This window comes from Triturus cristatus, chromosome 4_2, assembly GCF_964204655.1.
Source record: "Triturus cristatus chromosome 4_2, aTriCri1.1, whole genome shotgun sequence".
Taxonomy (NCBI): Eukaryota; Metazoa; Chordata; class Amphibia; order Caudata; family Salamandridae; genus Triturus; species Triturus cristatus.
Window position 1 is genome coordinate 914,404,731 of NC_140586.1, and position 18,556 is coordinate 914,423,286.

Consider the following 18,556-nt stretch of genomic DNA (forward strand, 5'->3'; position numbering starts at 1 on the left):
GCATGATAGACGAATGCTCACCGATGTCGGCTGTTTCAGGTGAGGTGAGGTGAAGCTTGACTCCACTGCCACGGAGACCAGGAAGCGTTGAGGACGACCACAGTCTGCAGGCGAGCTGTCCCACGGAGGATGTCAAGTGCTGGGGGGGTCGGTGTCCGGATTGGAGACCAACAAGCCGTGGCAACGGCAACCCATGCAGTGAGAGTAAAACGGCTTCTGTGTGGACCAGCAAGGACCTGTGGACTCCCCAAGCGATGGAGAGTCAGGGCACGTCTGGAGCAACCAGGTAAGCCCGTGGAAAGTCAAAGTACCCTTCTCGGGGGCCCACAAGTCGACAGAAAAGGGATCGCAAAGGGACCTCGAGAAGAATCACAAAATACCAGCCCACTGAACACTCGAGGAGTGTAGGCCAGTAATCTTCGGTGGAATCACTGCTCTGGGTCTGGACTACAAGTAGCCCAAAGCCCAGATTCAGGGATAGCCAAGAAGCATATGCTGCTGCAAATGGTCGCGGCGTCCAGAGGTTCGGGTTGTACGGCCCCCACGAGGGCTTTGGATCTCAGAGTTGCTGAGAGCACGGATCGGCCTCGGGGAAGCTTGGAAACCCACCTCTTGTGTTGCAAAATCATCGGAGTCCTTCAGGAGCAGCGTTGATGCAAACCGGACAGATGCGTCTTTGGTGCCTGCCTTGTAGAGGAGTAACTCCTTTACTCCAAGGGAGATTCTTCAGTCATCCAACGTCGTGTAGATAGTAGAAGTTCTGGGATTCTGTAGCAGAGTTTCGTCCAGATAAATCTAAAGTCCTGTAGCCAGGGGTTCCTACTTTATACCCAAGGAAGGGGTGGGACAAACTCTGGGGACCCACCTATGGGAGAGTCAGGACAGAGGGGTGACTACACCCATATCCTTTGTCCAGTTTCACGCCAGAGCAGAGGCTGAGTGCCCCTGCAACCGGATTGAGCTGGACTATGCACCGGGACACCAAATGTGCCCCCAGTGCAGACATCAAAGCACTCTTGGAGTGCACCCACCCAGCCCCAATACACTAAACGCCTGTCTGGGAGGTGGTTACACCTTCCTTTGACAGGAAACCTATTGTCCAGGCCTCCCCTGCTGGAGTTTCATCCAGCAGCAGGAGGGCAGACTCGTGTCTGTGGCTGGCAGCATCCATTTTGTGATGCCAGGGTCTGTGAAGCTGGTACTGGGTGTACCGGTGCTGTCATGTTTCTCCCTCTAGTAGGGTAGATCCATACCTCTCACACCAGTTACTAGTGTGGAGGTATGATTCCAAGGTAGCAGACCTGTGGTGTCATTTTGGATGGCTTCCCAGGGGTGGCATAATACATGCTGCAGTCCCTGGTAGGCCTCTGGGGTACCTATGACCTGGGTACATAGTATACCATATACTAGGGACTTATAAGGGCACCCCAGAATTCAATCTGGAGTGTAGCTAAAGTACATGAAATCAATTTTAGGGAGAAAGCAGATAGGCTGGGGTCCTGAATAGCAGGATCAGAGCCAGACTAAGTCGAAAACCAGCAAAACACCAGGAAAAAAGTGGGGGCAACCATGCAGTCAGATTCCACGTTCCTACATGTATCATTGACATTCCCAAAGGATATGGAAAAAAGTGCCCTCCTGCCTGCATTCCCGAAGGCAGAGAGGTGTGTCAACTTTGCCTATCTAATGTATCAGAGTTCTCAAGTAATAGTACTTGTGCAAGAGCCTGAGTTGTACAAGCCGAAACCGGGCGCGACTAGCTATTTCTCATGGGTTCTGTATGGCATCTATCCATTCATCATCGTCTGGGTCTACCGCCCAGAAGCCTTTAAAAGGCCCCAATGGATCTGGCGAATTATTGACTAGCTTTCTATATATTGTCAAGATCCCTGTGTCGGATATGGGCTCCGTAAGTAAATGATCCTCAAGTGGCGACGTCTCTGGTGGCTGCTTGCCTTCCACGATGTGGGTGCGGAGGGCATGGCCCAGCTGGAGAGACATATATCGTTTTGATTCCGCCAGCTCGTATTCCTGGCAAAGGACCTTAAATAGTATCAAGGCCTGGTCTCACCTTTACCTGTATTTAATCCCATTATCTTACTGAATAATCTTCAAGACAGATCAATTTTTCGTAAGGTCTTGCAGGCCCTGCTGAGTTGGCCATTGCCCAAGCGGAACCAGCAGTTGGTTAATAAGCCTCTCCTCAGCAAGCGGTGTTCAAACATGTGCAAACTGGGCCAGTCTATTTATATTTTCAAGCCTAAAGCAGACAACTCCTTACCTGTGCGAGGGCAGTGCCATGCCTCCAGATATGAACTTTAAAGCAAGATGGATTACATGGATTTGACTGAGTGCATGGAGCGTTGCGGAACGCAACCTGTGAAGGACTAAGTGTGCTTAGGGGGTTTCATTCAGTTGAGTGCATTTAGGTATTTGCATCACCAAGAATACATAGCTTGATTGTAGCAGACTCACGACAATCACAAACTCCACAAACTCCCTTTACCTTCTTATCGATGATGTGAATAATTAAGAAGCGCTGGCGTGGCACCATGTCCTTCATGGAGGTGGAAGAATCCAGCACCCGGTCTGCAGAGCTTGGCTCCATCGCCTCGAAGCGCTGGAATCCCTTGTGAGCTGTTGGAAAACAAAAGCTTAGCCTTTAAATGAGACGAAAGCACTGTAATGAAACCAAAGAGGGAAGAGACCCTAAGGAGGAGGTGCTACAGCTGGTAGATGAGTGACATCTGAATCCATCTCAGTGCCTGACACTGTGTAAGGTCATCACAGGGTATGAAGAGGTCTGCAATGTGCCACCTGACAGGGCAAGGGCCGGAGCTGCATGAACTTAAGGAGTGCAGGGTATACCCAGACATCTGCCGGGTGTGAGCAGACATTTACTAAATAAAAGGATGGCCACAAAGTAGAAGAAAACTCTTATGATGCTATGGTAAGTGCTTTGGGTCAGCTCATTGGGTTTACAACCCATACATGACTTCGCTTATTCATGTCATTACTTTTGGACACAGTGTGTAAAAACAGGAACGTGAAAAGAAGAACAAAAATAAGCATGATTTATATATGCTGCCATTTATAGGGTGCATACACAGAGAGCCAAGCTTTTTAAAGGGCAAGAGACTATCCGGGACTATCCTTGGACGGTGGGAGCAGCTGCAGTTTCTGTATCAGGGGAGGGTTGGGGAGAGATGGGAAAGCCCTGTGCTGAAAGGAATGGCAACAACAGTACTGGGACCCGCTGTAGTGATGCTAGTGGTGCTAGTGATGGAGCGGGTAGTGCAAAACTTTGTATACCTCCTCTATTCTGCATGAAAAATACGAATTATATAATCTAGTAACTATAATATTATTAAACGAGTTTGCATGTATATTAATCAACATTATTAATATTTGAATTACACGTGGGATTTGCATTTTGCCTGGCTAAGTAACCTTTATAACTAAAATCTGTACGCATATTAACAATAGTATATGTGGTAATAGAATACTGCATGATATATGTTGCTTTGTGATGTTGCCGACGAGGAGGACCGAAAGGGTGAATATAATTGCTTTAAATGTCGCTATATGCTAGATAAATACAAGCACATAAAGGGATTAGCAAGGGGTTAACATTAGGATCACCATGTCCATGTATTAATTACTCTTTTGTGTTTGTTTTGCTTAAGTTGGCATTTGGGTCTAAATCAAAGATGGCCGCTGGCACTACACGACAAAGTGGCCACTGTTCCATGAGGCGCGGAGTGAGCTACGAATGCGCGAGAAATCTCCTAAACCTCGTCACGACCTTTGTTCACCATGTACCCGGACAAGGCCAGAAAATGGGAGGTCTGCCAAGATAGGAGAACAATCAACCTTACAATAAAACCGGAACAAGCCGACTATTAGACTAACCAATGACCTCACCCCTCCAACTGTACTGAGAACCTTAAACTTGCATCGGACGATCTCAACCAGCCAATAACGACTGTTCTAAAAACTTTAAATTGTATCTTCTTTACTTCATTGTATTATAAAAGGGTAGTAGAACAGAGAGGAATATTCGGACTCTTCGCTTTGCTTTTTGCGTCACGTCGCTTTGCGTTGAAAGGCGTTTTCTGAATCTTTGAGGGTCTGGATGCTGCCCGATCAATTGATGACTGTGAACTTTTCCTAAATCTACGGGCAATGATTCATGCTTGCACGTCTCTGGTCCTTTGCCGATCTTTGGGACTGTAACATGCTGAGCACAGAACTTTTGAGCTTTGGCCTGTTTTCGGACAAATTACGACAAAATTATGCAGAGCCAATGAATTAGAGGACTCCAAATAGCCAGATTAGGTAAATATGAGGTTTCGCAATTTACTCAAATTTTGATATAAATTTTCTAAACCTTAACGAGATAAATGCAATTATAAATCATTATAAAATTTTAGATAAACAATTATTGATTAATAAGAAATCATGAGTTGTGGGTTTTTCATTTAAGAGATAGATTCTGAAGTCTTAAAATGTGTTTTAGCTGGTCCTAAATCACCATCAACCAATCCAACTAAATTGGTCCGTTCGACCAAGTGGGAGGAGTGCCTTGATGTTTTGAGAATTAAGGATCTGTAGGCGAAGGGCGTTAAAGTATATTTTGTAAATAACTTTTCCCTCCCTATAGGTTATAAGGTGTTCCCCTCACATGTCCAGCGCTTGGATCACTCATCCCTGCTGTGTGTGCAGACCAGTGTGGAATTAGCGCGTGAGTGTTGGTGTTATGGGCCCCACCAATGACTGCATGTGTGAATGAGTTCGTGTGACGTCGGGTCTGCGACGCAGGGAGGTTATTGATACAGGTTGTTCCCTGTTACCTGGTCTTGCGCTGGATCACTAGCAATGTCAACAGCTAGAGCACTACAAGTGTGACTAATAAAGGTACAAACATAAGTGGCAGCAGTAGTGATGTGACACTACATGTGACATTAGACGTACTTATAGTAGTAGCACCAGTGTTAGACGTACACATAGCACTGAATAGAAGCAGTAGATCTGGTGGTATTATGACGAGCGCTACTACTTTCCTTGCACCACCACTCACTTTTTGTAGTAAAATCTGGAGTACAATTGGCAGTAATAATAGCACTTATAGTATTAGTACAACAAAAGTATTGGCAGGAACGCCTGTGGTGCTAACAGTACTGGTAGTTGCTGACAGTAGCAACAGTTGTGACAGGAGCAGTGTCAGCAGTTAATGAAGCAGGGACTGTAACAGAACTGCAAAGAAGACAAGGGACAGCAGTGACCGAGGACTACCTCTAGGGGAGAAAACACACTATTGATTATTATTGTGAATGAAATGCTAAACATAACTTACTGAAAAGGGGAAATATATGACACAATGCGATCTGACACGAGCTGACGCAATCAACCCACTAACATTGCAGTTGTATGTGAATAGGTTTAGCAGGACACCCATCTGGAGTCTATGAAACAGCACCGGTGCGAACAGACACCAATGATGCAACAGCACAGAGGGGCTGGGCCCATCGGATGGCACTGCTGGCCTGAAGATGCCAATGATACAACAGCACAGAGGGGCTGGGCCCATCGGATGGCACTGCTGGGCTGAAGATGCCAATGATGCAACAGCACAGAGGGGCTGGGCCCATAGGATGGCACTGCTGGGCTGAAGATACCACTGATGCAACAGCACAAAGGGGCTGGGCCCATCAGATGGCACTGCTTAGCTGAAGATGCCACTGATGCAACAGCACAGAGGGGCTGGGCCCATCGGATGGCACTGCTGAGCTGAAGATGCCACTGATGCAACAGCACAGAGGGGCTGGGCCCATCGGATGGCACTGCTGGCCTGAAGATGCCAATGATGCAACAGCACAGAGGGGCTGGGCCCATCGGATGGCACTGCTGAGCTGAAGATGCCACTGATGCAACAGCACAGAGGGGCTGGGCCCATCGGATGGCACTGCTGGCCTGAAGATGCCAATGATGCAACAGCACAGAGGGGCTGGGCCCATCGGATGGCACTGCTGGCCTGAAGATGCCAATGATGCAACAGCACAGAGGGGCTGGGCCCATCGGATGGCACTGCTGGCCTGAAGATGCCAATGATGCAACAGCACAGAGGGGCTGGGCCCATCGGATGGCACTGCTGAGCTGAAGATGCCAATGATGCAACAGCACAGAGGGGCTGGGCCCATCGGATGGCACTGCTGGCCTGAAGATGCCAATGATGCAACAGCACAGAGGGGCTGGGCCCATCGGATGGCACTGCTGGCCTGAAGATGCCAATGATGCAACAGCACAGAGGGGCTGGGACCATCGGATGGCACTGCTGGCCTGAAGATGCCAATGATACAACAGCACAGAGGGGCTGGGCCCATCGGATGGCACTGCTGGGCTGAAGATGCCAATGATGCAACAGCACAGAGGGGCTTGGCCCATTGGATGGCACTGCTGGGCTGAAGATGCCAATGATGCAACAGCACAGAGCAGCACAGAGGGACTGGGCCCATCGGATGGCACTGCTGGGCTGAAGATGCCAATGATGCAACAGCACAGAGGGGCTTGGCCCATTGGATGGCACTGCTGGGCTGAAGATGCCAATGATGCAACAGCACAGAGGGGCTGGGCCCATCGGATGGCACTGCTGGGCTGAAGATGCCAATGATGCAACAGCACAGAGGGGCTGGGCCCATCGGATGTCACTGCTGGCCTGAAGATGCCAATGATGCAACAGCACAGAGGGGCTCGGCCCATCGGATGGCACTGGTGGCCTGAAGATGCCAATGGTGCAACAGCACAGAGGGGCTGGGCCCATCGGATGGCACTGCTGGGCTGAAGATGCCACTGATGCAAAAGCACAGAGGGGCTGGGCCCATCGGATGGCACTGCTGGGCTGAAGATGCCAATTATGCAACAGCACAGAGCAGCACAGAGGGGCTGGGCCCATCGGATGGCACTGCTGGGCTGAAGATGCCAATGATGCAACAGCACAGAGGGGCTGGGCCCATCGGATGGCACTGCTGGGCTGAAGATGCCAATGATGCAACAGCACAGAGGGGCTGGGCCCATCGGATGGCACTGCTGGGCTGAAGATGCCAATGATGCAACAGCACAGAGGGGCTGGGCCCATCGGATGGCACTGGTGGCCTGAAGATGCCAATGGTGCAACAGCACAGAGGGGCTGGGCCCATCGGATGGCACTGCTAGGCTGAAGATGCCACTGATGCAACAGCACAGAGGGGCTGGGCCCATCGGATGGCACTGCTGGCCTGAAGATGCCAATGATGCAACAGCACAGAGGGGCTGGGCCAATCGGATGGCACTGCTGGCCAGAAGATGCAAATGATGCAACAGCACAGAGGGGCTGGGCCCATCGAATGGCACTGCTGGCCTGAAGATGCCAATGATACAACAGCACAGAGGGGCTGGGCCCATCGGATGGCACTGCTGGGCTGAAGATGCCAATGATGCAACAGCACAGAGGGGCTTGGCCCATTGGATGGCACTGCTGGGCTGAAGATGCCAATGATGCAACAGCACAGAGCAGCACAGAGGGGCTGGGCCCATCGGATGGCACTGCTGGGCTGAAGATGCCAATGATGCAACAGCACAGAGGGGCTGGGCCCATCGGATGGCACTGCTGGGCTGAAGATGCCAATGATGCAACAGCACAGAGGGGCTGGGCCCATCGGATGGCACTGCTGGGCTGAAGATGCCAATGATGCAACAGCACAGAGGGGCTGGGCCCATCGGATGGCACTGGTGGCCTGAAGATGCCAATGGTGCAACAGCACAGAGGGGCTGGGCCCATCGGATGGCACTGCTAGGCTGAAGATGCCACTGATGCAACAGCACAGAGGGGCTGGGCCCATCGGATGGCACTGCTGGCCTGAAGATGCCAATGATGCAACAGCACAGAGGGGCTGGGCCAATCGGATGGCACTGCTGGCCAGAAGATGCAAATGATGCAACAGCACAGAGGGGCTGGGCCCATCGAATGGCACTGCTGGCCTGAAGATGCCAATGATACAACAGCACAGAGGGGCTGGGCCCATCGGATGGCACTGCTGGGCTGAAGATGCCAATGATGCAACAGCACAGAGGGGCTTGGCCCATTGGATGGCACTGCTGGGCTGAAGATGCCAATGATGCAACAGCACAGAGCAGCACAGAGGGGCTGGGCCCATCGGATGGCACTGCTGGGCTGAAGATGCCAATGATGCAACAGCACAGAGGGGCTGGGCCCATCGGATGGCACTGCTGGGCTGAAGATGCCAATGATGCAACAGCACAGAGGGGCTGGGCCCATCGGATGGCACTGCTGGGCTGAAGATGCCAATGATGCAACAGCACAGAGGGGCTGGGCCCATCGGATGGCACTGCTGGGCTGAAGATGCCAATGATGCAACAGCACAGAGGGGCTGGGCCCATCGGATGGCACTGGTGGCCTGAAGATGCCAATGGTGCAACAGCACAGAGGGGCTGGGCCCATCGGATGGCACTGCTAGGCTGAAGATGCCACTGATGCAACAGCACAGAGGGGCTGGACCCATCGGATGGCACTGCTGGCCTGAAGATGCCAATGATGCAACAGCACAGAGGGGCTGGGCCAATCGGATGGCACTGCTGGCCAGAAGATGCAAATGATGCAACAGCACAGAGGGGCTGGGCCCATCGAATGGCACTGCTGGCCTGAAGATGCCAATGATACAACAGCACAGAGGGGCTGGGCCCATCGGATGGCACTGCTGGGCTGAAGATGCCAATGATGCAACAGCACAGAGGGGCTGGGCCCATCGGATGGCACTGCTGGGCTGAAGATGCCAATGATGCAACAGCACAGAGGGGCTGGGCCCATCGGATGGCACTGCTGGGCTGAAGATGCCAATGATGCAACAGCACAGAGGGGCTGGGCCCATCGGATGTCACTGCTGGCCTGAAGATGCCAATGATGCAACAGCACAGAGGGGCTCGGCCCATCGGATGGCACTGGTGGCCTGAAGATGCCAATGGTGCAACAGCACAGAGGGGCTGGGCCCATCAGATGGCACTGCTTAGCTGAAGATGCCACTGATGCAACAGCACAGAGGGGCTGGGCCCATCGGATGGCACTGCTGGGCTGAAGATGCCACTGATGCAAAAGCACAGAGGGGCTGGGCCCATCGGATGGCACTGCTAGGCTGAAGATGCCACTGATGCAAAAGCACAGAGGGGCTGGGCCCATCGGATGGCACTGCTGGGCTGAAGATGCCAATTATGCAACAGCACAGAGCAGCACAGAGGGGCTGGGCCCATCGGATGGCACTGCTGGGCTGAAGATGCCAATGATGCAACAGCACAGAGGGGCTGGGCCCATCGGATGGCACTGCTGGGCTGAAGATGCCAATGATGCAACAGCACAGAGGGGCTGGGCCCATCGGATGGCACTGCTGGGCTGAAGATGCCAATGATGCAACAGCACAGAGGGGCTGGGCCCATCGGATGGCACTGGTGGCCTGAAGATGCCAATGGTGCAACAGCACAGAGGGGCTGGGCCCATCGGATGGCACTGCTAGGCTGAAGATGCCACTGATGCAACAGCACAGAGGGGCTGGGCCAATCGGATGGCACTGCTGGCCAGAAGATGCAAATGATGCAACAGCACAGAGGGGCTGGGCCCATCGGATGGCACTGCTGGCCTGAAGATGCCAATGATGCAACAGCACAGAGGGGCTGGGCCCATCGAATGGCACTGCTGGGATGAAGATGCCAATGATGCAACAGCACAGAGGGGCTGGGACCATCGGATGGCACTGCTGGCCTGAAGATGCCAATGATGCAACAGCACAGAGGGGCTGGGCCCATCGGATGGCACTGCTGGCCTGAAGATGCCAATGATACAACAGCACAGAGGGGCTGGGCCCATCGGATGGCACTGCTGGCCTGAAGATGCCAATGATACAACAGCACAGAGGGGATGGGCCCATCGGATGGCACTGCTGGGCTGAAGATGCCAATGATGCAACAGCACAGAGGGGCTGGGCCCATCGGATGGCACTGCTGGCCTGAAGATGCCAATGATGCAACAGCACAGAGGGGCTGGGCCCATCGGATTGCACTGATGGCCTGAAGATGCCAATGATACAACAGCACAGAGGGGATGGGCCCATCGGATGGCACTGCTGGCCTGAAGATGCCAATGATACAACAGCACAGAGGGGATGGGCCCATCGGATGGCACTGCTGGCCTTAAGATGCCAATGATGCAACTGCACCCATGGGCAGACAGTGCTGTAAGCTGTGCATACTTCCTTAAGCGCTCTCGATAACTCATGCTGCGTTCCATCCGGCCCGCTGCTTCCAGACCCCGCAGCCACATTCTTGCCACACGGGTGCCTAGCTGTGAGACAGTTCTTTAGTGCCACCCGGGAAGCTCACCGCCACCTTTAGTTTAAACTACCTAAATATTTCCAAAGACGACCCAGATGCAAACTCTGCACATTCCATTCTGAGCGTAGTTATATCTCTCATATTGACACTAACACGCAGTCAACAAATGATAACGGCAGACCGTTCCAAACACTTAGACACCATATACCCCATCTTTGTCTCTATGCAGCTTTTTAATGTAAGCTAGCAGAGGAAAAGGGGAACGTGGACCTAGAAGTTCAAAAGGAATGCTTTACCAGGAGTAACGGCCATGAACTTCCAAAACAAATACTTTTCATTTACGAAAAAAAATAAGCTTAATATCAATCTTTAATTTAAAACTACACAAGCCCAAAAATATGTATTATATTTGAGAACAAGGGTTTAACTGAAAATGCAATGGTGAAAAAATAAAGGGCGAGCATCACAGACTGTAAAGAATGCGGAATGAACTTGTGTTACAGGTGCACGTGTCTCTGCAGCTCCACGCGGACTGCACAACGAGCAAACTACATCCTGACTCTACAAACAATACTAGAACAGGTCAGAGTGTAAAATACACAAGACAATGCAGGGAATACACAATGTAACACTATACACACGTGCAGCCGCACTCAGTTATCAAAATCTGGAAATTGCATCAAACGATCTTTCAAAAATGAGAAAATATGAAAATGAGTGCACTGAATCAAAAAAGGTCACTCAGCTGCAGAACAGTGGTGACTGATTACCTCCCCCTCTGACAGAAAGACTTAGAGCGTGTTCTCACCTCCACTCCACAGAAGCACAAAAGAGCAAGGTACGTATCTACGGTAACATTATCTCTGGTGGATACTCTAATAAACCACAGACTCCTCGCCTTTAGAAGACTCCCCCAGTGCCAGACTGCATCAGCAAACATTGACAGAAGTTCTCCAGTGTGTCGCTAGGTGGTGCTGTGTGGCTCCACGCTGACTTAGTTCCTCTCCAGAAGAGAGGAGCAGTGCCGCATAGCAGCGCCACCACTGCGTCAGGGTGTAACACAGGTCCCCGCATCCCACGCAGTGAAGGGGGGGGGGGGCCCTAGCAGCTGGGGGCCCCCTCAGCGCTGTACTCACGCCTGAGAGCTCCGGATTAAATCCGGAGCGGGGCCCCTCTGTGTACCTTGCAGGGGGGCCCTGTTTTGTCGGCGGAGGTACCACACAGACACGTGTGAGGGTTCAACTCTTCCTTTATTACACACGACCTACTTCGTCGCTAGCCTGCATTCAACTCCTTTTCCTTTTTCCCGGGCATCCCCTTGCCCCTCCCTAGTCCCGCCCCTCCCTGCCTCCTAGTCCGAGGCGGTCCTAGCGCCCTGCCAAATCAGCACCACATTACATCTCCCCCTTTCTTAACAAAATTCAAAACTCTCATCCTAATACTTGATGTACATACTCAAATAACATCAACATAGTTACAGTTCCTAGATCAGCCGACTCGGCCTCTTGATGTGTCGGCGAGGACGACTATCGACTCCAGGACGATCACTGCCTCCTTCATTCGAGTCCGCTCTTGGTGGCAGAATACTGGTCTCAGTTTCACGGGGACCGGTTTCCCTTTGGCTGGCACTGCCAAGAGACTCTCGCACCTTGGGACTACATTTCGGAAAGTGAGTCACGTTCCTGGTTATCCTCTTGTCATCCAACTCGGCAGTGATCATAGTCCCCTTTTGTCTGACGACCACCAGAGGAGTCTCATTAAAACGACAGTCCGTTTTCTTCTGCTGTTCCTGTTTCACCAGGACCCAGTCACCTTCCTGAATCCCAGATGGAGCATCCCTCCTACGATGGTCCGCATACGCTTTCATTTTCTCCTTTTTGAGTTGATCCGTTCGAGCAATGTCATCGGTGTCCGATTCTGGCCACACGGCCTTGTCAGACCACTCTGCCATCGGGATCCTGGTGCGCACGGGCCGACCCAGCATTAGCGTGGCGGGACATTTCCCCGTCGTGGAATGAGGAGTGTTCCGGTATGCCCGTAGAACTTCATTGAGCACTGTCTGGATGTCTTGCCGTGCCACCTCTGCTTGCTGAATGGCTTTCTTTTGCGTGGACATGAATCTCTCGATCATCCCATTGGCTTGAGGCCACAGAGGCGTGATTTTGCGATGTCTGAAATTTAGATGCTTGGCAAAGTCCGCAAAATCCTGACTATTAAACGGGGGCCCATTGTCTGTTTTCACCGTTATAGGGATGCCCCAGACCGCAAATACTTCATCTAGCACAGGTATCGTACTTGAAGCTCTGGTGGATGATATGATGTGAGCAATGGGGAAACGAGAGTATTCATCCATTATGGCTAAGATGTATTGTCCCGACTTAAATGGACCAAAAAAGTCTACTGCCACTTGCTGCCACACCCCCTCCGGTAGTCTGGACATTTGCAGGGGTGCAGGAGGATCAGGCCTGCTGACTAGTAGGCATTGAGGACAGTCTCTTAATGTGTTTTCTACCATTTCATCAAGACCTGGGAACCACACTCGTTCCCTCAGAGCCCTCTTGGTAGCCACAATTCCGCAATGACCTTCATGGGCTAAGTTGACTACTCTCTGGGGATGACGAGTCGAGTGTCCCTTAACATTAACCCATTGGGGACCACTGACAGTTCCTCTCTCACGTGCCCGAAGGCAGCCAGCTCATGTTTGTCAGCCTCTCTGTTTTGATCGTTACCTTCCAGATGTCTCCATTAATTGTGTAGCAGTCGCCTCTTCACCTCTATCAGCTTGGCGTCCTCCAGAGTAGCATCGATGATGGCGTCGACCGGGACAGCTGGTGGCCGGGCTTGGTCTGCCACAAAGCAAATGTATTCTTCTGCCACCGACGATTTGCACAGTGTTGTTACCTTGGGATGCCGAGACATGTAGTCAGCGGGATTCTCCGCTTTGCCTGGCTTGTGCACAATGGTATATGTGTACTCTTGAAGGCGAAGACCCCATCGTTCTGTTCTGGGGGGCATTTTTGCCCGTGGATTGCCAAAGATGGTAATAGGAGCTTGATGATCAGTGATTAGCGTAAAGTGTTTGCCGTACACAAAAATGTGACAGTGTTCGCAGGCCCAGACAACGGCCAAGCTCTCTTTCTCTGGTTGCGAGTACGCTTTCTCGGCCTCCGTCAGACTCCTGCTCGCGTACGCGATTATGTGTCGTTGGTATCCCTCTGATTCATATTGAGCCAGTATTGCTCCCAAACCAACTGGACTGGCGTCCACCGTAATTTCCGTTTTCTTCTTTTGATCAAAATAGGCCATGTTATCGGCAGACTCCACAGCTGCCTTGATGTCCTTAAAGGCCCGTTCACACTCCGCTGACCACTGATACGAGTGCCCTTGTTTCGTGAGCTGCCGCAGCGGGTAGCTGATTGTCGCGTAGTTTTGGATGTAGCGCGAACAGTAGCTAGCCATTCCAAGTAAAGATCGAACGTCCCCTACATCTCGGGGGCTGGGGGTATCATTTAGCGCTGCCACCTTCTCTGGGTCCGGTCTCATTCCTGCTTGCAAGAAAATGTGGCCAAAGAACTTTAGCGTGGATTTGTGGAACTCACACTTTGTTTAGAGTGAGATTGGCTTCCAACAAGGCGTGGCACACTCGCTCCAATGCAGTGTCATGATCCTGTGTGGTGGACCCGTACACGAGGATGTCATCACTGTAGTTAAGAGTGTTAGGAATGTGGTGGATGACCTTCCTGATGGCTTCCTGAAATATTTCAGCCGCGGATGACACACCAAAGCTGAGTCGCTTATACCGGAACAGGCCGACATGAGTGGAAAATGTGGTTATGTATCTTGATTTTTCGTGTAACTCGAGTTGGTGATACCCTTTGTTTAGATCTAATTTAGAGAATATCGTGGCTCCATTTAGTGCCGCAATCATATCACTGATATGCAGCCCTGGGTGTCTCTCTCGCTCAATGGCAGTGTTGGGCGCCCTCATGTCCACACACAACCTAACCTTGTCAAGTTCGCCCTTCTTTGGCACGACAACCACCGGAGAGACCCATGGGGTAGGTCCCTCTGTCCGTTCGATGATATCCGCATCCAGCAAATCTTGTAGCTCTCGTTCAATGGCTTGTTGCAGGTGGAAAGGGATCAGACGGTGATGCTGTGCTATGGGCGCTACCTGGTCATTGATATGCAATCGAATCTGGCAGCGAGTCATCTTCCCCAGGCCAGAGAACAGTTTTGGAAACTTCAGTGTCACATCAAGCTCATCATCCACGCGATACAGGATGTCCACCAGGCGTAGTCGTTCCGCAGTTGGAAGGCTTAGGAGACAGTCAGCTTCCGGCCCTTCGATGACGTGAATGTGTGCGGGGATGGTCCAATCCCTGTACACGAGTTGCGTAGAAAATTTCCCCAAGCATGGGAGTGGCTTTCTTGACATCCATGTATATACTTTTACATGGGCAGGGCGCAGTGGTGGACAAGGTTTGATTCGTTGGTATTCTGCTACTGGCATGTAGTTCAAGGAAGCTCCATTGTCCATGACAAACTTCGTGTGATGTTTTCCCACTTGTATACTGAGTCGGGGATACTTTTTGAGTCGGTCAGGATCTGCGACCATGCATACATACTCGTCACTGTCTTGCGAGATGGGCGATAGTGACCTGGAGTCTTGAGACAAGGTGTGCCTTTGTCTGTGACTTTTGTATGACTGACAACTGGACTGAGAGGAACCCGTTGACGAGTCCCGCCGATCCTGTACTGCCTTGGCCTGATGTCTGGTGCCAGCCGATCGAGAAGCCCTGTCATGGCCTCTTGATATGCGCCTTCTGTGATTAGCGCAAACATTTTCAAAGTAATTTTCCCCTCCGCACTTAGGGCACTCCTGACCCATGGCGGGACACCCATCTGTGTGAGGAAAATCATAACCACAGCGATAGCACTTAAGCCGCCGATCCCTCCTTCTGTTGTTGCGACTGGGGCTGCGATGTCTCCTACGCACCGACTGTTGTGCCCTCTTGTCACTAGACGGCCTGTGTTTCGCCGGTGAGCGTCTGAGTCCGGTGCGTGATTGAATTCTGAAGGCTTGCTCGCGCTTCTCACCTCTCCCAGCCTCCATTTTCTTTGCATGTTCTTCCGCTTGGTCATGCACACGTGTCATTTCTTCTATCTCATCGAGAGAATAGCTCTTTTTTAGCAACTTCCTTCTCAGCGATTCTGATTGGCACCCCTCAATGACCCGCAGGCGCAAAGCATCCTCTGTCGAGAAGGAATCAAATTCGCAGTAACGAGCCAAGCGTCTGAGGTGGGTGATGAATGAGCTCATGGGCTCATCTTTCTCTTGAGCAGTAAGATTGAAGGTGTACCTCTCATAGTCTATATTACGTTTGTGAAGGAATTTTCTGTTGAGCGCCGCACACACAGAGGCGTAGGATGCCGTATTCGCTGCCGGTAGTTCTTTTATTATTTGCCCAACGTCCTTGCCTATCAGGTTACGTAACGCTATGAGCTGTTGGCCAGGATCCACCACCTGCGAACCTTTCATGAAATCCTTGAAGTCCTCGAGCCATTCTTTCCATCGGAGGCCCATGCCTCCACCAGTTTCAAGGACCAACTTCTCAGGCGGGCGCAGGAAAGACACACCAAGCATGCCCAGCGATGGGCGACGTAGACCCAGACTGGCGGACCGGTGACGTCGACATGGCAGGGACCGTTTGCCACCGTTGATGGTGCTTTTGATACGATTTCCTTTAATGCTACCAATGCTTGATGGTTTTCTGAACTTGCACTTGCTCGTGTCAATGCTTGTTGCTGCTTTGAATTTACTGTTACCAATGCTGGATGGGTTTCTTGGGCTTGCAATTGCTTGTGTCAATGCTTGTTGCTACTTTCCGTTTAATGTTACCAATGCTTGATGATTTTCAGGCTCGCAATTGCATGCGTCAATGCTTGATGCCACTGTCAACGTGATGTTACCAATGCTTGATGGTTTTCTGAACTTGCAATTGCTTGTGTCAATGCTTGTTGCTACTTTCTCTTTAATGTTACCAATGCTTGATGGTTTTCTGAACTTGCAATTGCTTGTGTCAATGCTTGTTGCTACTTTCTCTTTAATGTTACCAATGCTTGATGATTGTCAGGGCTTGCAATTGCTTGTGTCAATGCTTGTTACCCAAATCAGCTTCTGCCTGACTTAAAGATGGCCGCCGGAACGACCTCGCAGGGGATAGGTGCAGGCGCCTGACTCAAAGATGGCCGCCTCAGTTGCACACGCCCCCCCAGGCTCGATCTCCACACGCAGACCACCAGCCAGTCCACAAACAGCTCCACACGTATCCCTCGAGGGGAGGCACTCACCACGAGTCCTCCAGTGCAGGCAGCACACGACAGGGGTGGGCACCCAGATCACGATCTCAGTACCGGAGCAGTCCGCCTCACAGCAACTCCACTGAAGGGGGGGGGGGGCACCACAAACGATCCGCCACTCACCATCCACTTCGGAGCGGGCAGCACACGATCGGGGTAGGATCCCACCCTCGTCGTCAGTTGTAGTGTCGGCGGAGGTACCACACAGACACGTGTGAGGGTTCAACTCTTCCTTTATTACACGCTACACGCGACCTACTTCGTCGCTAGCCTGCATTCAACTCCCTTTCCTTTTTCCCGGGCATCCCCTTGCCCCTCCCTAGTCCCGCCCCTCCCTGCCTCCTAGTCCGAGGCGGTCCTAGCGCCCTTCCAAATCAGCACCACATTACAGGCCCGTTCAACTTTCGTTACCCCACTGCTCTGCGTACCAACATCCTTTCGAGTTCAACTTTTTCCATGCCGTTGGACACAAAGAACAAAACAATTGATGGTACCAGTGTACAAATCTCCAATTTGGGACCTTTTCAGATGGTTAAAAAAATAAACACTCCAAAGAAATGAAAGGTGGGAGGACAATGATGAATCTTTAGTTAAATAAAATATCCAACCAGAAAGCGCCTTATCGAAGGTAAGCAACTTGTTTCTCTAATTAATGCTTCTAACTACAAATTCCTCACCTTTAGAGTAGATATCAAATCAGTACCTCCTGAAGGTGGAGGGCCTGTGGAGTGGGCTCAGACCTAAAAGTCTTGTAGGACTGAAAGCAGGGCCGGACTGGCCGTAGAGGGCACCGGGCAATCCCCTGGTGCGCCGCACGGCTGGGGGCCGGTTTTGGTTCCCAGTCCGGCCCTGACTGAAAGGGTGAAATGCCCTTAGTGTCAGACCTGGTTGTCGAGATTTGCGGACATTTCACAACAGGGTAAAAATAGATACACTCTCAATGCCGGTGTATGCCCCATGGTAATTACCTTTTTTAATGGGGTACCCCCACCCCATACCACAGCTTCCTTTGGGCAATTGGCCACATTAAACTGCAGATCTTCATGCTGAAGAACCACACAAAACGCTGATAATCCACCGGACGGTCATTGGTACGAGCAAGGTAAAAGCTTGAAGCTCTTTTGAGGTCCACGCAATGGAGCCTCGCCTCCTCTTTGGAAGGGTGAGGCAGGGCAAAGAATGCTGGGAGAGGGATGGTTTGTCCAATGTAGAAGGAGTTGAAACTTTTGGCAAGAAGGTCTGCGGAGTCCTCCGTGCCAGCTTCTCTGGGACAAAGGTTGCACAGGGCAGTTGAACCGATGGAGTCTGGCGTTCACTAATGCAACGAGCTGGAGTGATCTCAATGAGGAAGACAGTCTTTAAGGTCCAAAGATGCAATGAAAAGCAGTGCATCAGTCTGGAGGGAGTACACACGAGAAACGCCAAGACCAGGTTGAGGTCCCATGGTGGCATCAGAAACGCTTTGGGAGGAAACGGGAGTCAAACTTTAATAAACATCACAAAAGGTTATTTAAACAAGAGCCTGTAGTCCTGCAAACATCGAAAGTCTGAAACGGCTGACCTATAACCTTCATTACTGCTCACTGCCACGCCTGACCGGGGCCAAGGACAAATCAAACATTAAAATATCCTGCGGTTTGGCCAATAAAAGATCTGTCTTGCAGACGCCACACCTGGCCACAAATTTGTCCCAGCGCCCGGCATAAACGGACTTCATAGATGGACGCCTGGCAGCAAAGATGACATCTGCAACCTCAAGTGATCGGTCAAATGAAGTCGATTGCACCCCTCAATCGCTACACATGGAAGTGTAGACTGC

General features: G+C 51.4%; 1 protein-coding gene across 9 annotated transcripts in view; it reads right to left on the reverse strand.

Annotated features, from left to right (window-relative positions):
• SZT2 (SZT2 subunit of KICSTOR complex) overlaps positions 1-18,556 on the reverse strand; it is a 937,318-nt gene that overhangs the window by 149,265 nt on the left and 769,497 nt on the right. For all 9 annotated transcript variants that reach the window (XM_085602961.1, XM_085602966.1, XM_085602963.1 and 6 more), the window contains one exon: positions 2,507-2,637. In XM_085602961.1, coding sequence (XP_085459087.1) covers positions 2,507-2,637 — 131 coding nt within the window. The remainder of the gene's footprint in view (positions 1-2,506; positions 2,638-18,556) is intronic.